At 40.3% G+C, this 23,529-nt stretch overlaps 1 protein-coding gene across 1 annotated transcript; it reads right to left on the bottom strand.

Moving 5' to 3' along the window:
• Window positions 1-6,512: 6,512 nt before the first annotated feature.
• Window positions 6,513-22,195, bottom strand: pitpnc1b (phosphatidylinositol transfer protein cytoplasmic 1b). Its single transcript, XM_046045174.1, has 10 exons — window positions 21,603-22,195; window positions 17,779-17,927; window positions 15,106-15,194; window positions 14,828-14,835; window positions 14,613-14,684; window positions 12,002-12,094; window positions 9,357-9,512; window positions 8,513-8,576; window positions 8,248-8,334; window positions 6,513-6,805 (listed from the first exon to the last, which is right to left on the bottom strand). The coding sequence occupies exons 1-10, from the start codon at window positions 21,648-21,650 to the stop codon at window positions 6,648-6,650; spliced, it is 924 nt and encodes a 307-aa protein (XP_045901130.1). The 5' UTR covers window positions 21,651-22,195; the 3' UTR covers window positions 6,513-6,647.
• Window positions 22,196-23,529: the final 1,334 nt, after the last annotated feature.

Genomic DNA, 23,529 nt, shown 5'->3' with positions numbered 1-23,529 from the left:
ACTACTTTGTTAAGGTTAGAGAAGATAATGGTCATGGTTACAGTTAAATTATATTTTAACATTTTAATAAAATAACGAGGGGTATGTCTGCCCCTGATAAGACCTGTTCAAAACAATGTAATTCTCATCCATTTCCTGCTACACGTTAAGTAAAAACTAGCAGAGGTAAAACGTATTTAGCCTAAAGAATGAAAAATAAATTGTTATTCATTTATGAATCTTACATTTCTACACAGTTGGGTTGCACTTGTCTGATGGTGAGAAATTAGATGAAAATAAATGATCTTACTGCTTACCTTTTCTTTCTAAATCTATCCTGATTGTTTTTCTTCTTTTATTAAATTGAAAATACTTTTTATTCCTGAAAACAAGGAATTCAGGAACGATAGTTTTCAGGAATAAAAGAGAAAATTAAAAGTAAAAGTAAAAGTAAAATTTTTCACAACGTTAGTAAGTTGTGAAAAACCCCGCTCTAGCCTGCAGGGGCAGTGCTGCGTATTAACTTTAACACTCACACACCTACAGGTCCCCTCATGCCTAAAATAAATAGACCAGAGGGTCTTAGACACAGAGATTTTAGCATGATTTAAAGCATGAGCAACAGTGAACCTCCAAAACGTCCCCTGTTGGTGAATGTGTGATGACGCTAAGGTCCACTGTTTGATTGGTATGCAAGTGTGCACACACACACACACACACACACACACACACACACACACGTGCACACATTAAACCCTTATTAAATCAATGTCGGCATGTGGACTAAGCGATTAAGTTAGTGACATGCTAAACTATGTGGCTTAATGGTCACTCTTCTTTAACGGCTGAGTTAAAGATACCGCACAGCAAGGAAGTGGGGAACAGAAAGTCATGGACACACACACACACACACACACACACCATCAAACAAATGAGGTGGTTGCATTACTGTCTGTCTAGGGAATGGAGAGCATGTATTGATCTGGAGGAGAAGCTCGTACATCAGTGTGGTTAGGCAAAAGCCATTAAGGTGGAGGAGAAATTACATATAGACATACACACACATGCTTTTTGTTCTTTTTTTTTACCAGAATAAAATGACTCTGGCTCAGCTTCCTGCTTGTTAAAAGGTCTTATTATCTAAATGTGATTCTTTTTTGCTTGTTTTGGTTTCTTTCCCTGGTCTGCTATTCCTTTTTTTCTTACTTTTCCCCCTTTGTCTTTCCAGTGTCCTCTTCTCCCTCTCTTGTGTCCAGCGCTTGCGATGACTGTACAGTAGAGTATGCAGTGCAGGAAATGGCTGTGCAGCTGGCTGTTTACAGCTCTGGAGAGCGTACCGTCTTTCCTCTACCACGCTATTTGTGGGATCTGTGGGGATGGGCGAACTGGGAATAGCAGGATGATTCAGCCCTACAGGGTCAGGATCCATGATTATGTACCATGGGGGACATTTCCATATAATGAACACAGTACATCTTCTTTACAGGCCCTCTTGAGGAACAAAGATGAGGACACGCAGATAAAGAGGAGTGAAAGAAAGGGAGATCAAGGGAGATTTCAAGAATGAGAGAGGGAGAATAAAGGAGGAGGATGGAGAGAAAGGAGAAGGACTGGAAGAGAATAGTGGAGACGGCATTAATGAGAGAGACAATTTAATGGGAGAGACAAAGAAGTAAAGGAAAAAGAGGTAAATGTTAATGCAGTGCAGCCGGCACTTTGTACTCCCTCTGCAGCACTTGTGAACACTCTTAGCTGTGTTGAGCGCTTGCTCTTTACTATCAGCGTCCTGCTGCTACTGTAAAAAGAGACATTGAGAGAAAGAGTTTTGCGTGCACGTGTTTGTGTGTGTACATGCTGCAAGCCCTTTGTCGGGAAGCTAATAACAAATTGTCATGCTGGCTCTTGATTTGTATGTATAAAAGAAGCCATAATGAGCCCCATAATGCGAGCTATTTAGTGCACCATTTGAAGCAAGCTGCCATGTCTGTCAGTCACAGGAATTTCCAAGTCTCTCTGTGACAAGCCTGGGCTTTTGTCCTGTAGTCTTGAACAATAAAGTGATACAGCGATGACAGACATGCACACATGTCCAACTCAGAGCCCCACATCTGTTAAACATTCGTTATTCTCCTCCATTGTCTTTTATGAAGAAAAATAGCCACAAGCTACAGAGACAAACCAGGCTGGCCCAAGTAATTGCTTCTTTTCATGTCCACTTCTACCGGAGCCGGTTCCACATGGCACGTGAGTGTGAAATTGGTGAGTAGATTACATGTGTGCTGTGAGGTGCCAACAGCTGGTCCATCTTTACAGGTCAACACTGATCAAACATGGCTGATAAAGTGTGCAGTGAGTAATTTTTTCTAGATGGACATCAGGGCATAAGTAAATCTTCTCACTGGAAAGAAATTGTATTTATTTATAGATATCTATGACAAAAGACAGTGTACTTTCCACTTAATTAATTTCAGTACTTTTTTTTTACAAATACAACAGCAAACCATTCTTCTCTAAATATTCATAAAAAATTAAGCTAATAGTCTTAGAAATGTTCACATCATTGACTTGTAATTTATGTTTATCCCTGGCTTGACCCACTTGCAGCTCTCAGCTAAGCGATCAAGGAAGCTATACAATGCCTCAATGCCCTCTGTCAATACACCTGGTCTGACCTATTGGCTAAGGTGGAGAGGGGAGCAGATCCATAGCATTGACAGCCTCCCCTGTTCTCCTCGGCTCTCTCATTAGATCCACTCTATTAAACTCCTTATGTGTCTGTCTGTAGGCTGCTGGTTGGGGGCTGGGAAACAATCGGAGAACCCTGCTGGTGGTTGCTGAGCTCCACTACGGCTGAGGAACTGAGAGAAAACGCTACAACCCAGCACATCTACAGGCTGCCGAAGACACTGGAGGTAGTTTCGAAGGCAACAGTAGAAATTGTCTTTGTGTTGGCACATAGTGTTTGTGTTTACTTGTGCGTTTTTGCGGCATTTGTCTGGTTTTAACATGCAGTGAAGAGAGTAACTACAAGTGCATAGGAACAGATATATATTTCTGCGGTAGCCTAGTGTTAAGGGGCATTTTGGTAAATACACTTCTTGGCTCTCTGCCAGATAGTTAGATTAGAAGATAAGAAGAATACTGCCCTTGTAACTGTATTGTGAATATGGAGCCAGCAGCCAGTGAGCTTAGCTTAATACAAAGACTGAAGACAGCAATAAACAGCTAGCCTAACTGTGTAATTGTTCCAAAAGCTTCATACCAGCAAAGATAATTTATTAAAGAGGTGGTATTGTGCTTTTTGGCTTTTCCCCTCTCCTTTATTGAGTTATATATCTTTTTTGTGCATGTAACAGGTTTGCAAAGTGAAAAAGCCCAAAGTCCAGCCCAAAGGGAGTTCCCATCTCCCACAGAAAACACTGCTCTGAACCGCTTGAAAACAGCTGGTTTGTAGTCCAGTCCTTCACTTCCTTTACTTATGACATCACAATGAAAACATGTCATAAAGCTTGCCAAGCGGCTAGCGGGTCAGGCACGCCCTCATACAACATGCAACAGAAAGTTTTATATTTTACAGTTTTCGTATGTAATTTATCACTAAATCCAGCTGTGTAGATTTCGAATATTGACAGTTTTACGAGAAGTGATGGCGGAACAAAAATGTGCTTGAATATTTTGTTGAGGAGCTCCGCAAGTGGCTGCGCCAACCCGCGGGAGGAGCGTGTGAGGCCGGCCAGCCACCCGCTCACAGAGCCCTCTGCTCCCGCCGTCACACAGACCGCTGCAGCAACAACGGCAGAGGAAAACACAGCTGGAAGGTTTTCATACCGCTTATCTGTCTTTAAATTCTGAGTAATGTTGAAACGTTTTAACTTAAAAAAGAGAAAGCTGTGTGGATCGCTGGTGTGTGTGTCGCATTGAACATTACGTCAAGGCAGTTGTGTGTGGCGTCGCTATGACGACAAGCTACGTACTATCTCTGGATTCTATCTGCAATGGAAAACAGAGCAGGGCCAAGTAGAGTCGAGTCTATCGATTTGCGCTACGGTAGCATTTTTCGGCAAGGCAGCATAGATTGTCAGAACAGCGGCAACAGTTCCACATTTAGTCCTAAAAGACGATGCAACTCTGACTCTGTTTGGGCCTGGAAATTCACAATCACAACCTGTAAGTATGCTTTATTGGTTGTGAATTATATTTTAAATGAACACGGCAGTGTAACTTCACAGACTGTTCAAGTGCGAAGTTGTTGTAAACGTTGGCTAACACAGCTAAAGTTATAGCTATAATGCTAATGTTGCACCTGATGTGAAAGGTACTGAGCAAACGTTCAAATTGTTTGGCCAATTTTTATGTAAAATTGAGTTGTAATATGGTGATTTTTGTAGTGGTTTATGGTAAGATGTGGAACAATGATGTTGTGTAGTTGTGGACTTGAGTAACTCACACCATCTGCTAGGTTACGGTTGCACTCTGAAGCGGCTTTGATTTGGATCACACTATCTTGTTTCTTACGACCCGCCCTTCTCTGCTTCTGATTGGCTAGTAGTCCTTACCTGGGAACTGCACATGTGCAACTCCTAAGAAAGATTTTGTACAAGTAAGAAGCATCACTCTGTAGTTCAAGAGCGGAGAGTACAACACACAGGGTGAAAAGAGGAGCTGCAGCAATGTGCAGTATGAGAAAAATATGGTGTTTTTTGAAAATTAAACCATGTAAACCTGTTCTGGTACAACCCCTATTTAAGATTTTGAACCTGAAAATGAGCACAATACCCCCTCTTTAATGATATTACATCTCACTTGTTGGATCCATACAAAACTGGTGTAAAAACAATTTATTGTTTTTGGGCAAAATAATTAGCATTTTCACTTATAGTAGCTTATAGTAGTAGGCCTAGGCCTATTCCATTTAGGATGATGTTAAAGAGGTGGTATTATGCTTTTTGGCTTTTCCCCTCTCCTTTATTGAGTTATATATCTTTTTTGTGCATGTAACAGGTTTGCAAAGTGAAAAAGCCCAAAGTCCAGCCCAAAGGGAGTTCCCATCTCCCACAGAAAACTCTGCTCTGAACCGCTTGAAAACAGCTGGTTTGTAGTCCAGTCCTTCACTTCCTTTACTTGTGACGTCACAATGAAAACGCATCATAAAGCTTGCCAAGCGGCTAGCAGGTCAGGCACGCCCCCAAACCAAGCTAGTCTGAGCGAAGGCCCTTTGGCTCGACTCGCCTTTGTTTGGTTTTCCATTGTAGAAATGTTGCACCTGTACCTGCTTCCAGGTACTTTTTTTCGTATCACCTCACCTCCATCGAGGTTCCAAGCGAGCTGAGGGATACTAAAATGTAACGTGAAAACACTACAGACTGCTGATTGGTCAGAGAGAATATTCACTATTCACTGCATCATCATTGCGTGCGGCAGACAGAGGCCAGCAACAGAAAGTTTTATATTTTACAGTTTTCATATGTAATTTCATCACTAAATCCACTTCTGAGAAGTTTTGAGGTGAGAAATCAGCTGTGTAGATTTCGAATATTGACAGTTTTACGAGAATTGATGGCGGAACAAAAATGTGCTTGAATATTTTTGGAGTTGAGGAGCTCCGCAAGTGGCTGTGGGGGAAGCCTGCGCCAACCCGCGGGAGGAGCGTGTGAGGCCGGCCAGCCGCCCACTCACAGAGCCCTCTCTGCTGTGTGGATCGCTGGTGTGTGTGTCGCATTGAACATTACGTCACGGCAGTTGTGTGTGGCATCGCTATGATGACAAGCTACGTACCATCTCTGAGTACTATCTGCAATGGAAAACAGAGTAGGCCCGAGTAGAGTCAAGTCTATCGACAGCAAAGATCGTCAGAACACCGGCAACAGTTCAACGTTTAGTCCTAAAAGACGATGCAACTCTGACTCTGTTTGGGCCTGGAAATTCATAATCACAACCTGTAAGTATGCTTTATTGGTTGTGAATTATATTTTAAATGAACACGACAGTGTAACTTCACAGACTGTTCAAGTGCGAAGTTGTTGTAAACGTTGGCTAACACAGCTAAAGTTATAACTATAATGCTAATGTTACACCTGATGTGAAAGGTACTGAGCAAACGTTCAAATTGTTTGGCCAATTTTTATGTAAAATTGAGTTGTAATATGGTGATTTTTGTAGTGGTTTATGGTAAGATGTGGAACAATGATGTTGCGTGGTTGTGGATTTGAGTAACTTATACCATCTGCTAGGTTACGGTCGCAGTCTGAAGCAGCTTTGATTTGGATCACACTACCTTGTTTCTTAGGACCCACCCTTCTCTGCTTCTGATTGGCTAGTAGTCCTTACCTGGGAACTGCGCATGTGCAACTCCCAACAAAGTTTTTGTACAAGTAAGATGCATCACTCTGTAGCTCAAGAGCGGAGAGTACAACACACAGGGTGAAAAGAGGAGCTGCAGCAATGCGCAGTATGAGAAAAAATTGTGTTTTTGAAAATTAAACCATGTAAACCTGTTCTGGTACAACCCCTGAATAAGATTTTGAACCTGAAAATGAGCATAATACCACCTCTTTAATGTCACTATTTACATGTGGCTGTATGCTTGTGTTTGAGAAATAGCATCACATGACTCTGGTTGACATTGGTTTCTGTGTGTAAGAACTGTATGTGTGACTGGTCTTGAGGCGTCATTCAGGGTTGGAGTTGTGGCGCATGGGACTGGGTGGCACAGAGGAGGCAGAGGGGTCAGACATGGCCACAGTCGTCACTCCCATCTTCTTCAGGCAACGCTCATCTGTCACCGAGATGGAGCGGAAGAATGAAGTACGAGAGGCAGCCGGTGGCCCTGAGATAGACAGAGACAGGGGAAGATTTGCTTAATTGTTCCTTTTTCCACTACTACTCGTTTGACAACACAAACCTATTTCACACGTCATGCCAGTAAATTAAATTTAAATTGAAGCTGAGAGATAGTGAAAGAATGAGATACACATGACATTAAAGAAACAACAAGACAAAGATAAAAAATGAAGAAAAGCAAAGAGAGGAAGAGAAGCAGGGACAAATGAGATTTCAATTTATTTAAGTATACTTAAGATCCGTGTTGTACAAATTCCCATTAGTTAAATCTCTTATTGGTATTCAACTCACACACCCCACTTTTTATTAGACTCTCTAGAGTAAATGACACTCATTTACTTTTATTACAGCAGATGAATGACAAGAAAATTATCATTCGGTTTGTTCAGAGATAAACGCAGTAGCAGTGTTTGGCCTGTAGGGGGTCATGGCGGTGCAGGAGGTTGCGTAATGACTCCAGATTTGTTGTGTGGGGTGGGGGGTGGGGGGGATAACGCGCAGGCAGCAAGATGCTACAAGCCATATTGGGAATTCTACTATTGATATCTCTCACATCCAGCTGAGGTTCACCAGACTAACCAGAAGGGGGCAGGGTGACAACACACACACACACACACACACACACACACAGACACGCACGATACATACAACACATATGCTCAGACACAGACCCCCACCAGGGCTGACATTTGCAGCTAAGTGCTGCAATGGGTGGTTATTTATGTTGAGAGGGCTGGTGATGGGGAGAGTTCAGCAGGTGGCTGCATTACACTGTATATCAGACCGACTCAGTGACATTATCACTTCATGAGCCAGCCTACACCCCCCCCATCTGTCTTTCTGCTGTCCTTTGCTGGGCATACACCCTCTGTCTCTCCATCCTCACTGCTCCTTGTGCTGTGAAATGCCTCCTGACTCTTCTCTCTCCATTTTTCTCCCACAGATGTACACCAGCCATCTGGGTACTTGTAGGGCACAAGGCACTAGTTGTGCAAGCAACCTCTGTTCAAGCCTCTTAGCATTACAGAGTTTGTAATTCATACTTTTTTGTAGTCTGTTGACAGCATAGGATAACATGACAAACTAAATAAATACAAAATACCACATTCAGTTTTATTTTAAATTTCTAACCATCTAAAAATGTGATATCAGCGTGCTCTTTTTCTCTCTGTACATCTCCTGCTGTATCGCCTGCTTATTATGCAGAAATTAAATGCAAGAATAATTACAGCCGCGCACAAATATACATTTCAAACTTACTGCTCCTTTCATCCACCACTCATTTCTGTGCCTGTTTTCACCTCCATGTCTCTCTCTCTACCTTCACCGCTCTCACATCCAGCTGCATTCTCTCTCCTCTTCCTCTGTCTCCACTCCCCTCCCTCTGTTGTATTTCAGTACAGTGTGGGTCAGGAGCTGCAACCTCACCTGTGTTGTTCTGGCTGGATTTGACTTTGCTGTTGGTCTTCTCTTGCATCGTCTGCTCGTACTCTCTCACCTCCTCCAAACTCATCCCTGTGGGGAAGGCAAGCAAGCAAGCAAACACACATGGTGCTTCAAAACAGAGTATGAAATATGTATTCAATTTCACAGGGTGTATCTTGAGTCGTATAACAAACTGGATTGTTCTGAATGTTTTATCATGTATCTTTAAAAGGTAAAATGTTGCACTGTGACTGTATTTCTGACCCACCGTGCCATTCGTCTAGCCATGCTACTGCTTGCTTATGGCCAACCAGAAGAATGTCCCGGATGTTCTGAAATAATACCAGAAACAAATACATGGGAGGAAAAAATAATAAATAAAAACATGCTTTGAATTTATAAGCGTGCAGATGTGTGCGTTGGCATTGTGTTACAGTAAGTCATTCTGAAATAATGGTCATACCTTTGAGTAATTACTTCAAACAAATGTGATCATGGTTGAGATAAGTGGTGGCTTATCTTAGATAAGTGGAAACTTATGTCAGCAGGATTATTTCTGTTAGCCTTTGTCAAAACTAAAGCCACATAAACACTGTTGGTTTGCTGGGCGTTGCAAGTTTTGCTCTTTGTGCTTCTGGTTTTCCTTCACACTTCATTGCTTTGCTTCACTGTGGAGGATAATTGCATTGAAAGTGATTTTTTTCATCAGCTGTCCCACCAACCTCCATTGTGAGACACACTGAAAACATTTGCTTTGTTTGTGCCAGAAGAACAAAGGTCCTCTTACTGTTTTGTGGTGTAAAACAAAAAATGTCCTAATAAATCTGACCTAATTATTTGTGCCAAAATTCAACACATGGCACGTTCACATAACAAATAACAAATCATGATTGTTAAGGGTCATCATTGAACAGTAGATTTACAAAGTGAAAGACTCCAACATGCAGAATCAATGCCTGAATGAAGCAGAACTCTTTAATAAATCCAATTAGCTATACATTAAAATTCTTCCATCTTGTGTTATACCTATAAAGGTTCATAACATTAACTGCATAACCTATCTTGATCCAACCCTCTTTACAACAGCACAGGGAAAAAAAGCTCTGTCTCACTTTGTGTATGAACTCCTCAGTCCTGGTCTGTAAGCCGTACACCTCGAAGCTGCACTGCACCCTCTTATAGGAGCACATAATGGGCTTGTGGTTGTCTCTCCAGCCTTTCTCCAGAGGCCCTCGGCCAGTTTTATTTGACTGCCAGCGACTCAGGTCCTGCAAAGAGCAAACAGTGGGTCTATGTGTGACTTGCTGAGTCTGCAGAAAATCTGGCCCTGTGAGCCGTCTTCAGGGGGGAGCGATGGATCTGTATTTGTGTACTGCAAGTGTGTGTGTATGTGTAAAAGTGCGTGTGTGACGATATGTGTGCGTAAGCAGATTGTGTCTCAACACAGCCCATAAGAATTTAGTGTGATAAGACACAATATGCATCTGTGACCAAAGGATGATTGGAAAGTGTTTGTGCTTTTATGTTCTCACCGTGTCACTGGATCTATTAATTTGGTGTGCTTGCGTTTTTTTTTGTTTGTTTATTTTAGTGTGCGTGCACACTGCTTGTGCATGTATATGCATGTGTGTTGATGTGTCCTTGTCTGCATGCTTCTGTGTACCTACGCCTAGGAATTGACCTTTGCCTGTGATGGTCTCAAAAGCAGTGAGTAAAACCTTGGTGGGAAGGGAATGAAGATAGGCAGATTTAAAAGAGGTGTGTGGATGTATTAGTGACAAAAACACAAGCCAGTAAAGCAAAGTAAATAAGGAAAGAGCATCATTTGTGTGCCGGTGTCTACATACGTGCATTGTGAACAACAACATTGTGTTCTACATTTTAAGGATTATAATTATTTGCTTTTGAGTTAGATGAGAAAATTCATACCACTCTCATATCCATGCAATAGGTATGGAGCTAGGGCCAGAAGGTGATTAGCTTAGCTTCATATAGCATAAATACTTACAGCAGGGGGAAAACAGCTAGCCTGGCTCACTCAAAAGTGAAGAAAAATGGTTGCCAACCCCTCACTAACACTTTGTATCTTGTTTGTTTAATCTGTAAAAACTGAAATGTAAAAATGTGCTGTAAGTAGCCACTGGCCAGAAAGAAATAGTTCGAGCACGTAACTCCCATAAAAGCACAACATGTCATTTTTAGATATCTGCTTGTGTGTCAATTAAATAGGATGCAATGTGTTAACTAGAGGGCTGTAGCATGGAACCCCAAAGGGGACATGGACAAAAAAATAAAACAAATAAAGATACTTTCTCAAGGGCACCACATACTTAAAATATAAAATCATGTGCACAAGAAAGTACGTGGTGCTAACAGGGGTAGTTTCTGGTGTGCACGAGAAATTATTTTGCCCATTTTTACCTTGAACAGAACCAGGCTAGCTCCTTCCCATACTTTCAGTTTTTATGCTAAGCTACGCTACTTGTCTCCATGCTCTAGTTCCATAAATAACCCTTTCATGCATGGTGTCCACATTTGTGGACAGTTATTTTAACTCCATTTTGGGTTAATATATCATGGTTATGTACTCCAAGTCATTTGAGGACATTGTAAGTTGATTGATAGCAACATTGTAACAGTGGTTACTCTCTTGTTTTCCAAATATTTATTGCTTGATGACCTCATCAATCCAAGATGGCCGATTGTGATGGCCATGTGCTAAATGCTTCGGGCATATCTGTGAAAAACTTTTAATCAAGGAGGTCAATCAAGTTAAAAAAAATAGTATGTTAAGTAAAATATTATTAACAAGTTTATGTTTTATAAATGTAAAATGTAGTATTTATACACCAAAACCAACTGTCCACAAATGTGGACGTCATGCAACAGTGGAGTCAGATTGCATTAAGTTTGACTTCTGCTAGTATATCTATTCTAAATTTTCATTATTATCCATCCATCCATCGTCAACCGCTTATCCTGGGTACAGGGCTATTATTATTATTATTATTACAATAAAACAGACAATTAACAAATATATGAACATAAATAACAATGGAAAAGTGCATATTACAGAATGAAATGGCAACTTTTGACTGCTTTGCAGCCTTTACAAGTAGTATTATACTCATACTGTAAAGAAATCAGTTTTAACTACAACTGTATAATCTGTTACATTTTGGATGTTGAAATGTTAAAACTGAGATGATTCAATATGAAGTAAGATAAAGGTAACAATATGCTACTGGGTTTCCGTATACCTGTAACTACAGTAATAAATACCACCGTGAGTGTTTTTCGTCTATTTGTTCCTAAAACTTTTTTTTTATTGTTCATTTTCAACTATTGAGCTTAAATACATAGAAAAATATGGCATAAAAACATACTAGGCTATTCCATATTGTCAGGTGTGGTATTTTACTACCACATATGTGGACAGTTAAATAACCTAAAAATAAAACAGAATTTTGAAAAAATGGTTTGTATTTTAGCCCAATTTTGAGTAATAAAAAGAATCTTTAAAAAATCTATATAATTTTTTTAATAATTCATGCAAGAGAGAGTTAACACATGAGAGTGATGTCGATGTTCTCATGAAACTCTAAGCGTTTATATCCAAAAATACAGAACAATTCCTTTAATGTAACCACACAGCTTTTCATTAACAAAACCTTATCATTATGTTAAAGTTTGTCCACACACCTGGATGTGGTGGCACATGTGCATGTTTGTGTGCTTGTAATAGTACAGTACATACCTCTGAGTCTTTGTGGTGTTTTTCAGGGATGGGGTCACTAAGGATATCCAGGAAACTCACATTCTCTGCTGGGGTCGGCATGTCCCCAAACACCTACATCCAGACAGATAGGGGAGGTCATACAGTATAATGAGAGCAGACACACATACGCATGCTCACCAAAACTCTCACACACATACAGTCACTCACTCAGTGGAGAGCGGGATGAGAGTAGATGACTAACTGTGTAGAAAACTGAGGTCACACACCATAACAACCCCTCACTATATCCCACCCTGAGGCCCTTGGAGCAAATCACACTGGAGCAAAGAGAGGAGAGAACAGAGGAGGGGGAGACGAAAAAAAACAAAACAAGGACGTATGGGGGATATTAAAAGAGAGGGAAAAAAAAGAAGAGTTATGAGAGTGGAATACACTTTTACTTGAGAGAGAATGGAGGGGAGCTTGGGAGACTGCACTTTTATCTGACCTTGTTTAAAATTTGTTCTAATGCCCCACTGACGTTGTTCATTTCACAGATGAAAATAAACAAATAAGAAAAACCTGCTACACTTCTGTGGTGCTGTTGTTGGTCGTCGGTTTATAATCAAGATCTTATTCCTTCTTAAGGAATGTGTTGCATTAAGTGGATGTATTGTGTTGCTTTTTACAATGTGCTCAGGGCATGATGCTATAACAGTTTCTTCATCAACGTCTCTCTGTTTTGTGTGTTGTAGATACTCATGCAGAGACATAGAGAGCCTCGAGAGTAGTAGAGCTAGTATTCAAATACATTACTTATGTGAAAGTACAAATACCACACCATACAAAATACTCTATTACAAGTAAAAGTATTGCATTGAAAATATAACAGTAAAATAAATTATGTAAGTAAAACCAGGAAATGTGGTTAAAGCATAAAAAATATAAATACTTGAGTCAATTTGTAAAACTGTAAAAACTGTGTAATAATGTTTTGTCTAACCGGTAATTTGACAAAACAAACTGAAAAAAAAAAAAATCAAATTCATTCAAGCAAATCCTCTCATTTGAGAAGCGGGAACAATGAAATGTCCAAAGAAAAGGACTTTCAAAATAGCTGCCAATTTATTTCTAATAGACAAACTGTTTCAGATGTATTTACAGATAGTAGCTTAATATATAAAAAAGCATCATATTTTATAAGCTCTTCATATGTTTTGTATGTAAAAACTAATTTACAAAATAACTCGCAAAAACAGCTTTCAAATACATAAATGTTGTGGGATAAAAAATATAGTATGTCCTTCTAAAATGTAGTAGGGGAGACCGGGAGTTGTAACAACGCCAATTCCACCAATTAGAGATAAGATAGGAGTTGTGTGATCATTTCAGTATTTACCTACTTCCTCCCCCATAAGGTATGGTGGTTGTCAGGGCTGTAAACAGGTACATTCAGAATATATAGAGAAAAAACAGATTTTGAGGTCAGAAAGTACATTTTTTGACCAAGACTATATTTTGTTTAGTGTCTATAATATAGCAGATCGAATTGTTTGACTTATGTTAGATTGAATTGTAGTTTCTTAGGCAACATGTGATGCATTTTCCCCTTTCTTATTTCAAACCGCTATGCTAATGCAGCGAGCTAAACAATGGCTGACAGGGGTGTGGTGGGTTGTAACACTTTTTATACATACAACTAGGGACTTTCTAATTTAATATTTTAGTGTATTTTAGTGTAGAGTGCCCTTTGTAGTCTCTGGGCCCACCAAGCCTGCACTCCAGGGTTACCAGAATTCATTTGTCAGCACTGTGACCAGTACTTCCCATTCACATGTTGTTCACATGTTGGCCTGTGTATTGGCACTGACTCTGATTAAGAATATACACACATTGATACACACAGACACACACCTCTTTTTAGTTAGACCCACTACCGGGGTAGGTTGTAACAACGGAACACAATGTATTTGACAAACTCACAAGGTCTGTGATTTTCTTGTAGAGGATTGAATAGGTGACATTTGTAGTGAACAAATGTGGGTATTTTGTATAAACGTTTGAGAACTCTAGCAAAAAAAATTAAAATAAGTTATTTTTTGTAGTTGCTGAAGCAGAAAGTTTTACAACCATATCCGGTCTCCCCTACTTGAGTACATTAAATACTGTACTTAGTTATTTTCCCCCCTGAGCCTTGAAGCTGCGTAGATCATGCACAGCTCTTGGTGAATGCGTGTTTGTTTGGAATAAACTTGTGTAACCTGTAACAACATGACAAGACACCATATTTCTGTCCACAAGCAGAACTCAAGATCTCCATATTTGGACATGTTGGTTCTTGTTTCTTGGTTCTTGACTCTTTCCACACAACAGACATGCAAAAGCCTGACAGAGCTGCAATAATCTGTGAATTTCTGTGTGTGTATGTGTGTGTGTGTGTTTATGCATGTTTGCCTTGGACAAAATGCAGCACAGCAGCCGCGCTCATTGCCGCTGCATGCCTGGTTAATAGATCTGCCAATACTGCATTTTGTGCTTGCAATTTGCTTGCAAAAAATTGCAAGTTCTCTTCTTCCCCTTGTCTTTCTCCTCCCCCTCTTCCTTAATCACTCATCATTCACACCTCTCGCTCCCTCTCCATCATACTCACGTTGTCGTTATCACCGTTGTTGTTCTCGAATCTCGTCTCAATACGGATGCTGAACTTGGGGAGGAATGACACCTACGGGGTGACAATAGGTAAAAATGGAGAAAAGGGCAGAGATAGAGAGAGTGAGAGCAAGCCACAGATTGGATTCACTGATACTGGAAAGAGATGAGCTCTGTTGCATTCATGTACAGTAAATGATGTGTGAGAATACTTACTGAGTATTCTGCAACACCAGGGACATTCGATATGGATAGGGAGAAACAGCATTAGTTACTCATAAATGCTTGAGCATGCAATTGCTCTCTCACACACACACACACACACACACACACACACATGATGCCACTGGGGAATACATGCAAACATGGTGTTAAATATTTGATGGCACTTGGAAAACCAGCTGGTAAAAGTAAATAAGTTTTCTATAATGCATTGAGATGAACGTAACCTGATGTTAAACACAAACAGAAGGCACTCAAACGCAAACACACACCTGTGATGGTGTATGGGTAGAAGTTCCAGGCCTTTTCTGTCACGTAGAAGATTCGTGGGACAAATGCTTTCACCCAGGATGGCAGTTTGCTGAAAAGTCAAACAGGAAGAAAGAAGAATCCCAGTCAGAAAGTGGAAGAGTAGGAGAGAGAGAGATTATAGAGGGAGACAGTGAGATCCTAAGTGGTTTTTGTGCCATTTATAGCCAGATTACCTGTAGGCGACCCTCACCACAGCGTTCATTTGTATGACTCATTCCCAATTACACCTGTGGTGATGAATTGTTACTGTAGCTTCTAGGTCACATGTCAGAACATGATTGAGGTAGAATACATTTTGCATTCACTGTACTCGTGTGTGTGGTATGTGTGTTTCCCAGCATATCTTTACTAATGAGGACCAAATGTCCCATGAGCACAGAAAGATTAGGAAAATCCTCCACAGTGAGAACATTTCTTCACTTCTTTAAGAGTTTATTTTAGGATTAGGCCTTGGGTTTATGGTGATGATTAGAATAAGAGTTGAGGTTACATTAGGGTAATGAGTGAGGTTAGCTCAGGGTTAGGAAATGAATGTAGGTTGTTTTTCTGACTGGGCTTTCAGCATAATCACAATTCACTGATTTATGGACTATGGTGTTTATGGTCACCCCGAGCACAAAGCAGATAAACACATCTTTTTTCTTTTTTTTTTTGCACAATAACAGTGACATTGCAATCATGTACAGCTTCAAAGCTTCATATTCCTGTAGATCAACAACTGTCACAACATTTCCATCAACATTTCTTACACACTTCCTTGCCTGTACATCTTCTGCTCTTTAAATCATATTGGAGAAACATAATCCTTTTGCTTCAGATTGAAACAAATTAAAAAATGATTTGGGTAGCACTTTATTTTAACACCTACTATTTAGGGTTTATAAGCAGTATATATTTAAACTATAAATAATAAATAGTTTGTAAACACTACAATATAGTTGTAATATATATGGAATAAATATAGGAAAATTTGTAAGTGTTTATTGATGTATATACACAGGCAGTTTTAAAACAGTTGAACTCTGGAAACACTAGTTCAACAATGTAATTCTTAACTCAAGGTCCCCTTACTACATTTCTTGCAGAATTTTTTGCTACAGCTCTTTGCCGTCATGAGCATACAAGCGTATAGAGTTTTGTTAGATGTCATGGAGAGTATTTTTATTCATGAATAAATAAATAATTAGTCAATTAATATAATTATTATAAACATCTGGTTAATAAACTATAAAATGAGTCACAAATACATTAAAGCATTAGTTTCACATTTTGGGAAATATGCTTATTGGAGAGTTGGATGAGAAGATCAACACTCTCATGTCTGTAGGTTAACATTAGCCAGTTGCTTAACTTAGCTTGGTATAAAGACTGGAAACAGGGAAATAGCTAGCCTGTTGGTAAATCCACCAACAATTTACTGCTTTATGGAGGGTTATATGCTGGACTATATCTAGGGTTGAAGGACTAACTAACTAGATTATTCGCTGCTATAGTTGCTGCGTCGACCAACGAGCTGAACCCAGCGGCAAGTGCAGCGCTTCCTATCTGAAAGAGCCTTAAAGGAGACCCATTATGCTTTTCCATGTTTTGTGACTTATCTACAATGTTATGTTCATGTTAAACATGGCGAAAGCTTCAAATAATGAGGTAAAAGTATTTAAAAGAAATCCCTGTGAGCCAAAACCTCAAATTCCCTCCTGTTCTGAACGCTCTGTTTTGAACATCTTTTTCTACCAACGACTCCTTTCTACGACATACGGAGCCAGACGCAGCCACATTTGCTCCCACAGCAATGGTACAGCAACAGTCAGTCTGTCTGTCCTGGTGCTTCAGGTCTTGGCCAATCAGAAGACAGAGGGTGGGGCTTTGAGAGGGTGGGCCTTAAAGAGACAGGCGCATCTACAGCTTGTTTCAGACAGAGGCTGAAATGAATGCCTACATGAAGAGCCAGTATAAGACAGAAAATAATTTTTTTGAACTTTGAATCATGCAAAGCTTCCCTACAGGAGACACAGAACTACAATATAGGACTGGAAAAGCAGTATGATAGGTCTCCTTTAACACCTACAATATAGTGTTATAAAACAACAATATATTGTTTATATACTGTTTATAAATGCTTAAAGGATGTTAAAGTTAATTGTCACCATCATTTGAATGTAAACACATAATATCTCAGATTTATAGTGAGCACATGTTGTTAGCTATTGTGTGACAGAGATATATTTTCATCACTACAAGTGAAATATCAAAGCCTACAAAATTCCCACATATCCTGTAATTGCAGTCATGGGGATGATGTGGACGTGTTTTTCAAAGCTGGAAGTCTGATGATGAGCTGGTACAATAACATTACCACTGTAACCCCACACTACAGGACTCAATATGTTTCAGGCAGTGGGTACTTGGACTTTGGATGTAGGTATGCTGGTTACATGGCAGTATGGGGGTTATCATTAGTGACACCTTGGATCTACAGCACATAAAGCTTTACAGTGAAGTAAGAGATCAAAGATCAAACACAATCAGTGTCAATCACAATGGCAGAGCCGACAACGAGGATAAGGTTCAAGCTGCAAATAGCCAGAATGATAAGTATTAGTACATCATTAACACAGCAAGTAGCACTCTACCTGCTGAGGTGGATTCGCTTCTCGGTCAGCTGTCCCAGGCCGTGCTGGGGGTGAGTATCTGACTCGTTCCTCACCACCTCCACCCCTTCTCCCCCACCACTCTGCTCACAGCTGTGCTTACTGATCATGTAAAGCTGCCCAATCCTGTACTGGAGCCCGAGGAGAGGTTTAGCATGAGGTTTGTGGCGTGAGGAGGGGTGAAGAAAAAGAGAGAAAAGCGAATACAAACTATTGTGAGAATATGTGAAGCACAAAGCACAATCTTATTCCTAATCCTCAAGATACCATCAAAGTGATACATTATGAGTGTGATGTTAGTTTCATTCACAAAATGTTGGTTGGTCACGCATCAAGAGAGATTCAAGCTGGGCAGGTAGGTTTATATCTGATATCTTAAAACAATAATATTTAACTTTTGAAAGAACTCAAATTTTTCCTTCCTTTCCCCCTGTTAAAATTGTTTTGGGAGTTTTTCCTAATCCAAACAAATGGTTTTAGGATAGAGCATGATATATGCAAATCCTTTTGACGTAAATTTGTAATTTTGGGCTATGTAAATAAAAATGACTTGACTTGACATTTTAAGAGGGGGTTTAAATTAAATTGAAACATATCGACAACATTTCTCACATTAGTGGCCACAAATTAATAAGGACTTTTGATGACTTCAGTAACCAAAGATCCAGTCAAGTATAATCAATAAACACTCCTCTGAGAAAATTATAATCATCAGCCACTAAGAGAAAGTAGCTGGTGAAAGTGAAGACAGAAAAATCTCCTGGCAGCAGGTTCAGCCATTGTTGTTGAGTCCGATTTTGCCTCGACAGGCACTTACTCAGTGCTGCTTAGGCGCAAGCTTTGTATTTACTCTTTTTTAAAGTCACTTGCTGTGTATAAAGATTTTCCTCAAGTGACCATATCTGACATCAAAATGTAATTTGGCTAGTGAGGGTGTATACATGGTGTCTAAATTAAGGGGGGGTTGCTTTGTTCTCTGCTGCAGCCCTAGCTTGTGCTCAGTGCTGATGAGGCGGGAGTATATTCTAAAGAGGACGAGGCCTTTGGGCATCTGGAGCGGCCTCCTCAATGAGCTCAGCCTGAAAGAGTCAGTGTTTTCTTTTGAACAATTCACAGTCAGATGCTTTACACAACAATACTTCATTTTTTTGCACTGATGATAATATCATTCTAGGTTTGTTCCTGCTTAACATTATTTCTATGTTCAGTATTTTATTTGCTTTAAGTGCAAATCATTTGGTGAACTTTATTTACAAAAACATACACCGTAAACAACTAAACTGTTCTGCTGTGGCCCTTGCAATGTAATTCATTTTGTTGACCTATATTGGTGGCAGCTAAAGCATTATTTTAATTAAAAGTACAAACACAGAAAGGTGGGGAGGAAAAGAGAAAGAGGAGGGCAGATATCAGTTTGCCATCCTTCAATGTACTCTGTTGTCATCAATGTGACACTCCTCCTTCTTGTTCCAATTACTGTGGAATGTCAACATTCAATATTTACTTATTGGGTATTCATGGGACTTAATTAATCAAAGTGATGGGTGCTTAACAGACTACAGTGCAATGAGTTCCTCCCACACACAGGTTGCAAATCTTTTTCACCTTCTACAAAACAAATCTTAGCAGGACGTTTAATGATGTGTTGAGAAACTAATGCATTGACAGTTTTTGCCATGTATTTTTCTCTTTCTGTCTTTAAAAAGAAAACAAGGAAAGGTTTACAAGCAGTGAGATTGTCATCAATTGCAAAGAAGTGTAAATATAGCTCATCATTGTGGGGTGAAGATCTATAAAGTCAGTGTGACGCAACTAAAAATGAAAGCAGTTATAATTAAAAAGAACTACAGCTCAAAGCAACTATTTTAAACCAGTGATAACATGCTAAAAGCAATTTGTTATGTAACCCTGGATCTGTCCACTGACAATGCAATGAAAATGAATTTTAGCAAAACACATGGTACCTTACCATACTATACCTTATCTAAATATTTGTAATTGATTGTGTACTCAGACCCGAAGCACAACATTTACCCTCATCCCTACACAATAATCATCAAGAATCTAGCATTTCTGTCTAATTCCCTTTATAGTGGTGATGTGCAGTGCCTATAAAAAATTTTCACCCACCTCAGAGGTTTTTACATTTTATGGTCTTTTCAACAGAGACAGATTTAAAGGAGGGTCTGGTCTAAGCAGATTTAAAGCTGTGCCATAGTGTTTCCATTTCGTAATGAGTGATTTATCTGAACTCTATGGTTGTTCAGTGACTTGGAAGTTTCCTTGTAACTGTTCCCTGACTTGTGTTTTTTGATCTTCATGGTGCAGGTTTTCCCGCAACACTGACGTCCAGATACACGTGTATTTATACAACAATCAACTGAAACCTCTTGACTACACACAGATCAGATGATTTCCATTTAACTTGATGCACCAGAGATAATAAAGGTGTGTCCTGTTAAAGGGGGTGACTTGTGCAAACATGTATTTTGTAATTTAGAATACTTCCTAGTGATCTCTTTTCAGGGTCTTTTCTTTTGACCAGTGTCAACAAAAGCCACATTAAAACCCCTTTGAATTATTATCATAAAGCAATAAAACATGAAAACTTCCAAGTTGTGTGTACACATTTTACTTTTACAAGTTACTTTTTGTCCTTACTGTACTGTACACACACACAGTGAGAAATCCGGGGTTTGGTGTCTTGCACAAGGAAACACTTAGCATGTGCATATGAGGAGCTGGAGATTGAACCACCAACGCTCCTAACCCAGTCTACCACCTGAACTACAGCCGCCACTTGTCAGCTTTTTCCACAGCAGTTTACAATATTGAACATTCCTTAACACAGCCAAGCTGTATTGTGTTACAAAATACTACTTAATATTTCACACCTGAGAATCAACATTTAAAAAATGAAGCAAGGGTTAGGACGATTTAAATGGTTTGGACTGAGGTAACTGTCATGATTTGATACTGCTTGAAATAAGCTGCACTTAAACTTACATTACATTCAGGCGAAAGAGGATTTGCTGCAAGCTCAAGCTTCTGTGTGCCCTATAGTGATACTGTAAATCCTATTTTGGACTTCTATTTATCACTGTCATTGCTGTGGTAACAGGTAGAATTGAAGGGAGGGGATGGTATAGGAATTGATGAGGGCATTTCTTTTGAAGGGCATGCACATGTGAGAAGTTTGCCCTAAGGGCTTTCTGGCAGAAAGCCTTTCTGGCAGAAAGCCTTCGTACTTGGTTAGGTTTAGGCACCAAATCCAAAGCCTTTCTGCCAGAAAACCCTGAAGGCAAACTTCTCCTATGTGCAAAGGGCACTTTGGCGCATAACTCCGTCGTCTGTCCGCCTTTTCTCTTTAGCAGGATATCCTTTGCTTTTAAACCTGCAGGCCTAGCGCCTTTGTTTGAGTTTAGGTCTTGCAGAGCGGCAACCAGTCTAACTAGTTTTGAGCGGTGCTAGGTGTGCTAAAGCAAGCAAGGGAATCAGAGGTGCAGACAGATGGGTAGATAAGACACAACAGTAGTGCGACAACGCTGCTGGCCAGGTGTTGTGTATTTGCTCTGTTAGATTGGCCGAGCACGTCTGTGCTGAACATACCTCGCTACCCAACGTGCCAGAGCTCCCACAGAGAAGCCGCAGGAGGTCTGTGTGCTCTGTTGGCACTTTTCTTATCAGCACATTAACACTTTCAAGATTACAAGTTGAAACAACACTTTGAAATAAAACCCTCTCTTTTGTCCTTCAATGTAAAGTTGTGCACGTGTGTGTGAGCGTGGGAAAGACAACACACTTACCTCATCCACAGTAAGTGGCATACATATGCGGTACTCTTTCATCAACATGGTGTTGTTACAGAGAGGGCAGTCTTTGTGAGCTGTGTCTGTGCTTGAGTCTGTCTACCTCGGCTGTCTCGGTTGCATAGTACACAGGCGCAGGCAAGCTGCACTGCTGCTGGACCGCAGTGACCTCTTTTCTGACGCTCTTCTTCCTTTGTTTTGCTGACGTCAGGAATCCATGGAGTTAAGTCCAGTCCTGTCTGTCAATGAGTATCTGCTGTTTTCTTACTTTCCTCCTCACTCACTTTATGTTTCTCTTCCTCGATTAATTTCCTGGACCTGACTTTTTAACTGCTGTCTCTCCCTCCTTTTCTTGCTACTTCTGCTTTTTCCTCTCCTGCCTTGAGCTGCACTTTCTGTTTGCTTGTTTTCTCACTTAGTTTCTGTTTGCTTTCTTTCACCACCGTGGAAAAAGTAATAATTAGTTATGAGGTAAGACTGAAACCTAACTAACTCTACCTGTTACTTTCTTTCTCTGCCTCTCTGTGTTCTCTCTTTGTTTAATTCCTCCGCGGACCTCTCATGTGTAACCCTGCTGTCTGCTCGGCGCTCCTCCCTTTCCCCGCAACTGCTCTCAGCTGCTTTCAGTTCCTCACAAATTCCTTCGCCTGATCCCTCCTTATCGCCTTTTTTCTCTCCCTCCCTCCATCTCTCCCTCCTATAGTATCCACTCCCCGCCTACTGTACTTTGCTATCTCCTCACCTGTGCCCCCCCCCTCTTTTCCCTCCCTCTCTCTGATCTTTATCTCCTCTGCTGCCAACTCTGTTTTCAACACTCTCTATCATCTTTCTTTATCCGGCACATTCCTCCTTTACCTCATTCCCAACACTCAGGTTATGACAGCACTCAGGGTACATGAATGGCTGACACACAGGGGTAGTCAGCCTTTGGATTAAATATTACCAGAGCCACGAGAACTTCCATTAAGCACAGCGCCAGACTTGCTTACATTGTATTGCTTCATGACCTTCAGCTTCAGGTTTAATTGAATCCGTGTTTAGTCAATGAGTGGTGGGATCGAAGCAGTCATAATAATTTCTTGCCTGTGTCTGTCCTTGAGTCACGGGACCACACTCATTTTGTGTGGGTGAAAGTGGACGGCAACTGCCAAGCACATATTGTTGTCTCCCCATCAAATAAGAGAAGCAGATGTTTGGGTTCTCCGGGTGAGTCTGACGGGGCCAAAATCAATGGCCCTGGATTCTTCCTCTCTGGTGGAATTCACTTGCTTTTCTTAGAGTGGGTTGAGACGGGGCCAAAGAGGGTCCCCTCGCCACATGCCTTCACTATATCATCCACTCTGCAGTGAAAGAGCAGGGGAAAACAAATTCCTGGTGGGGTTTGCTCCTATCTTATCAGATCAGTGTGTAGAGAAGTGAAGCCACTTCAGAGAGCTGAGGTGTGCTTTGCTTGTCTCTTTCTTGATTCTCCCTGGAGTCAACGCACACAAAGATCTGACAGTACATGCATCACTACAGTTTAAAGGATTATTAGTGGCGACTTAGAGGTGTATTCAGCAGCATCTAGTCCTTGATTTCTTTGATTGAATATTTAACTGTGGCTGGGAACTGGGTTAATGGTAACCATGGTGTAGAATGGCAGAGCTCTCGGATGTCTGATGCAAATTATGGAGTTGATCAAAAGATTGGTTTCTTGATTGATTAATAGCTGAAAAAGATGTTTACTGTAGTTAAATATGAATCCTGTGCCTTCTTTAAAAGATCAAAGTCAGAGGTGAAACTTGTTACAGACACACTGTTTTGTTCTTTTATAAAGTATTTTTTGCATTTTCACACCTTAATTAGAAATTTGACAGATGACAAGAAATGAGGGGACAGAAGTGGCGAAAGACATGCCACAGAGGCCCCATTTACATCTGGTACT

Source organism: Micropterus dolomieu, linkage group LG03 (genome assembly GCF_021292245.1).
Source record: "Micropterus dolomieu isolate WLL.071019.BEF.003 ecotype Adirondacks linkage group LG03, ASM2129224v1, whole genome shotgun sequence".
NCBI lineage: Eukaryota > Metazoa > Chordata > Actinopteri > Centrarchiformes > Centrarchidae > Micropterus > Micropterus dolomieu.
This window is presented reverse-complemented; position numbering and strand designations above follow the sequence as displayed.

Excerpts from the sequence above, each read along its gene's own strand:
- pitpnc1b (XM_046045174.1), bottom strand. The coding sequence starts at position 21,650 with ATGTTGATGAAAGAGTACCGCATATGTATGCCACTTACTGTGGATGAG. Across the intron at positions 8,577-9,356 it reads CTGAGGAGTTCATACACAAA|AACATCCGGGACATTCTTCT; the intron begins GTGAGACAGAGC and ends GTATTATTTCAG. Across the intron at positions 6,806-8,247 it reads ATCCAGCCAGAACAACACAG|GGCCACCGGCTGCCTCTCGT; the intron begins GTGAGGTTGCAG and ends TGTCTATCTCAG.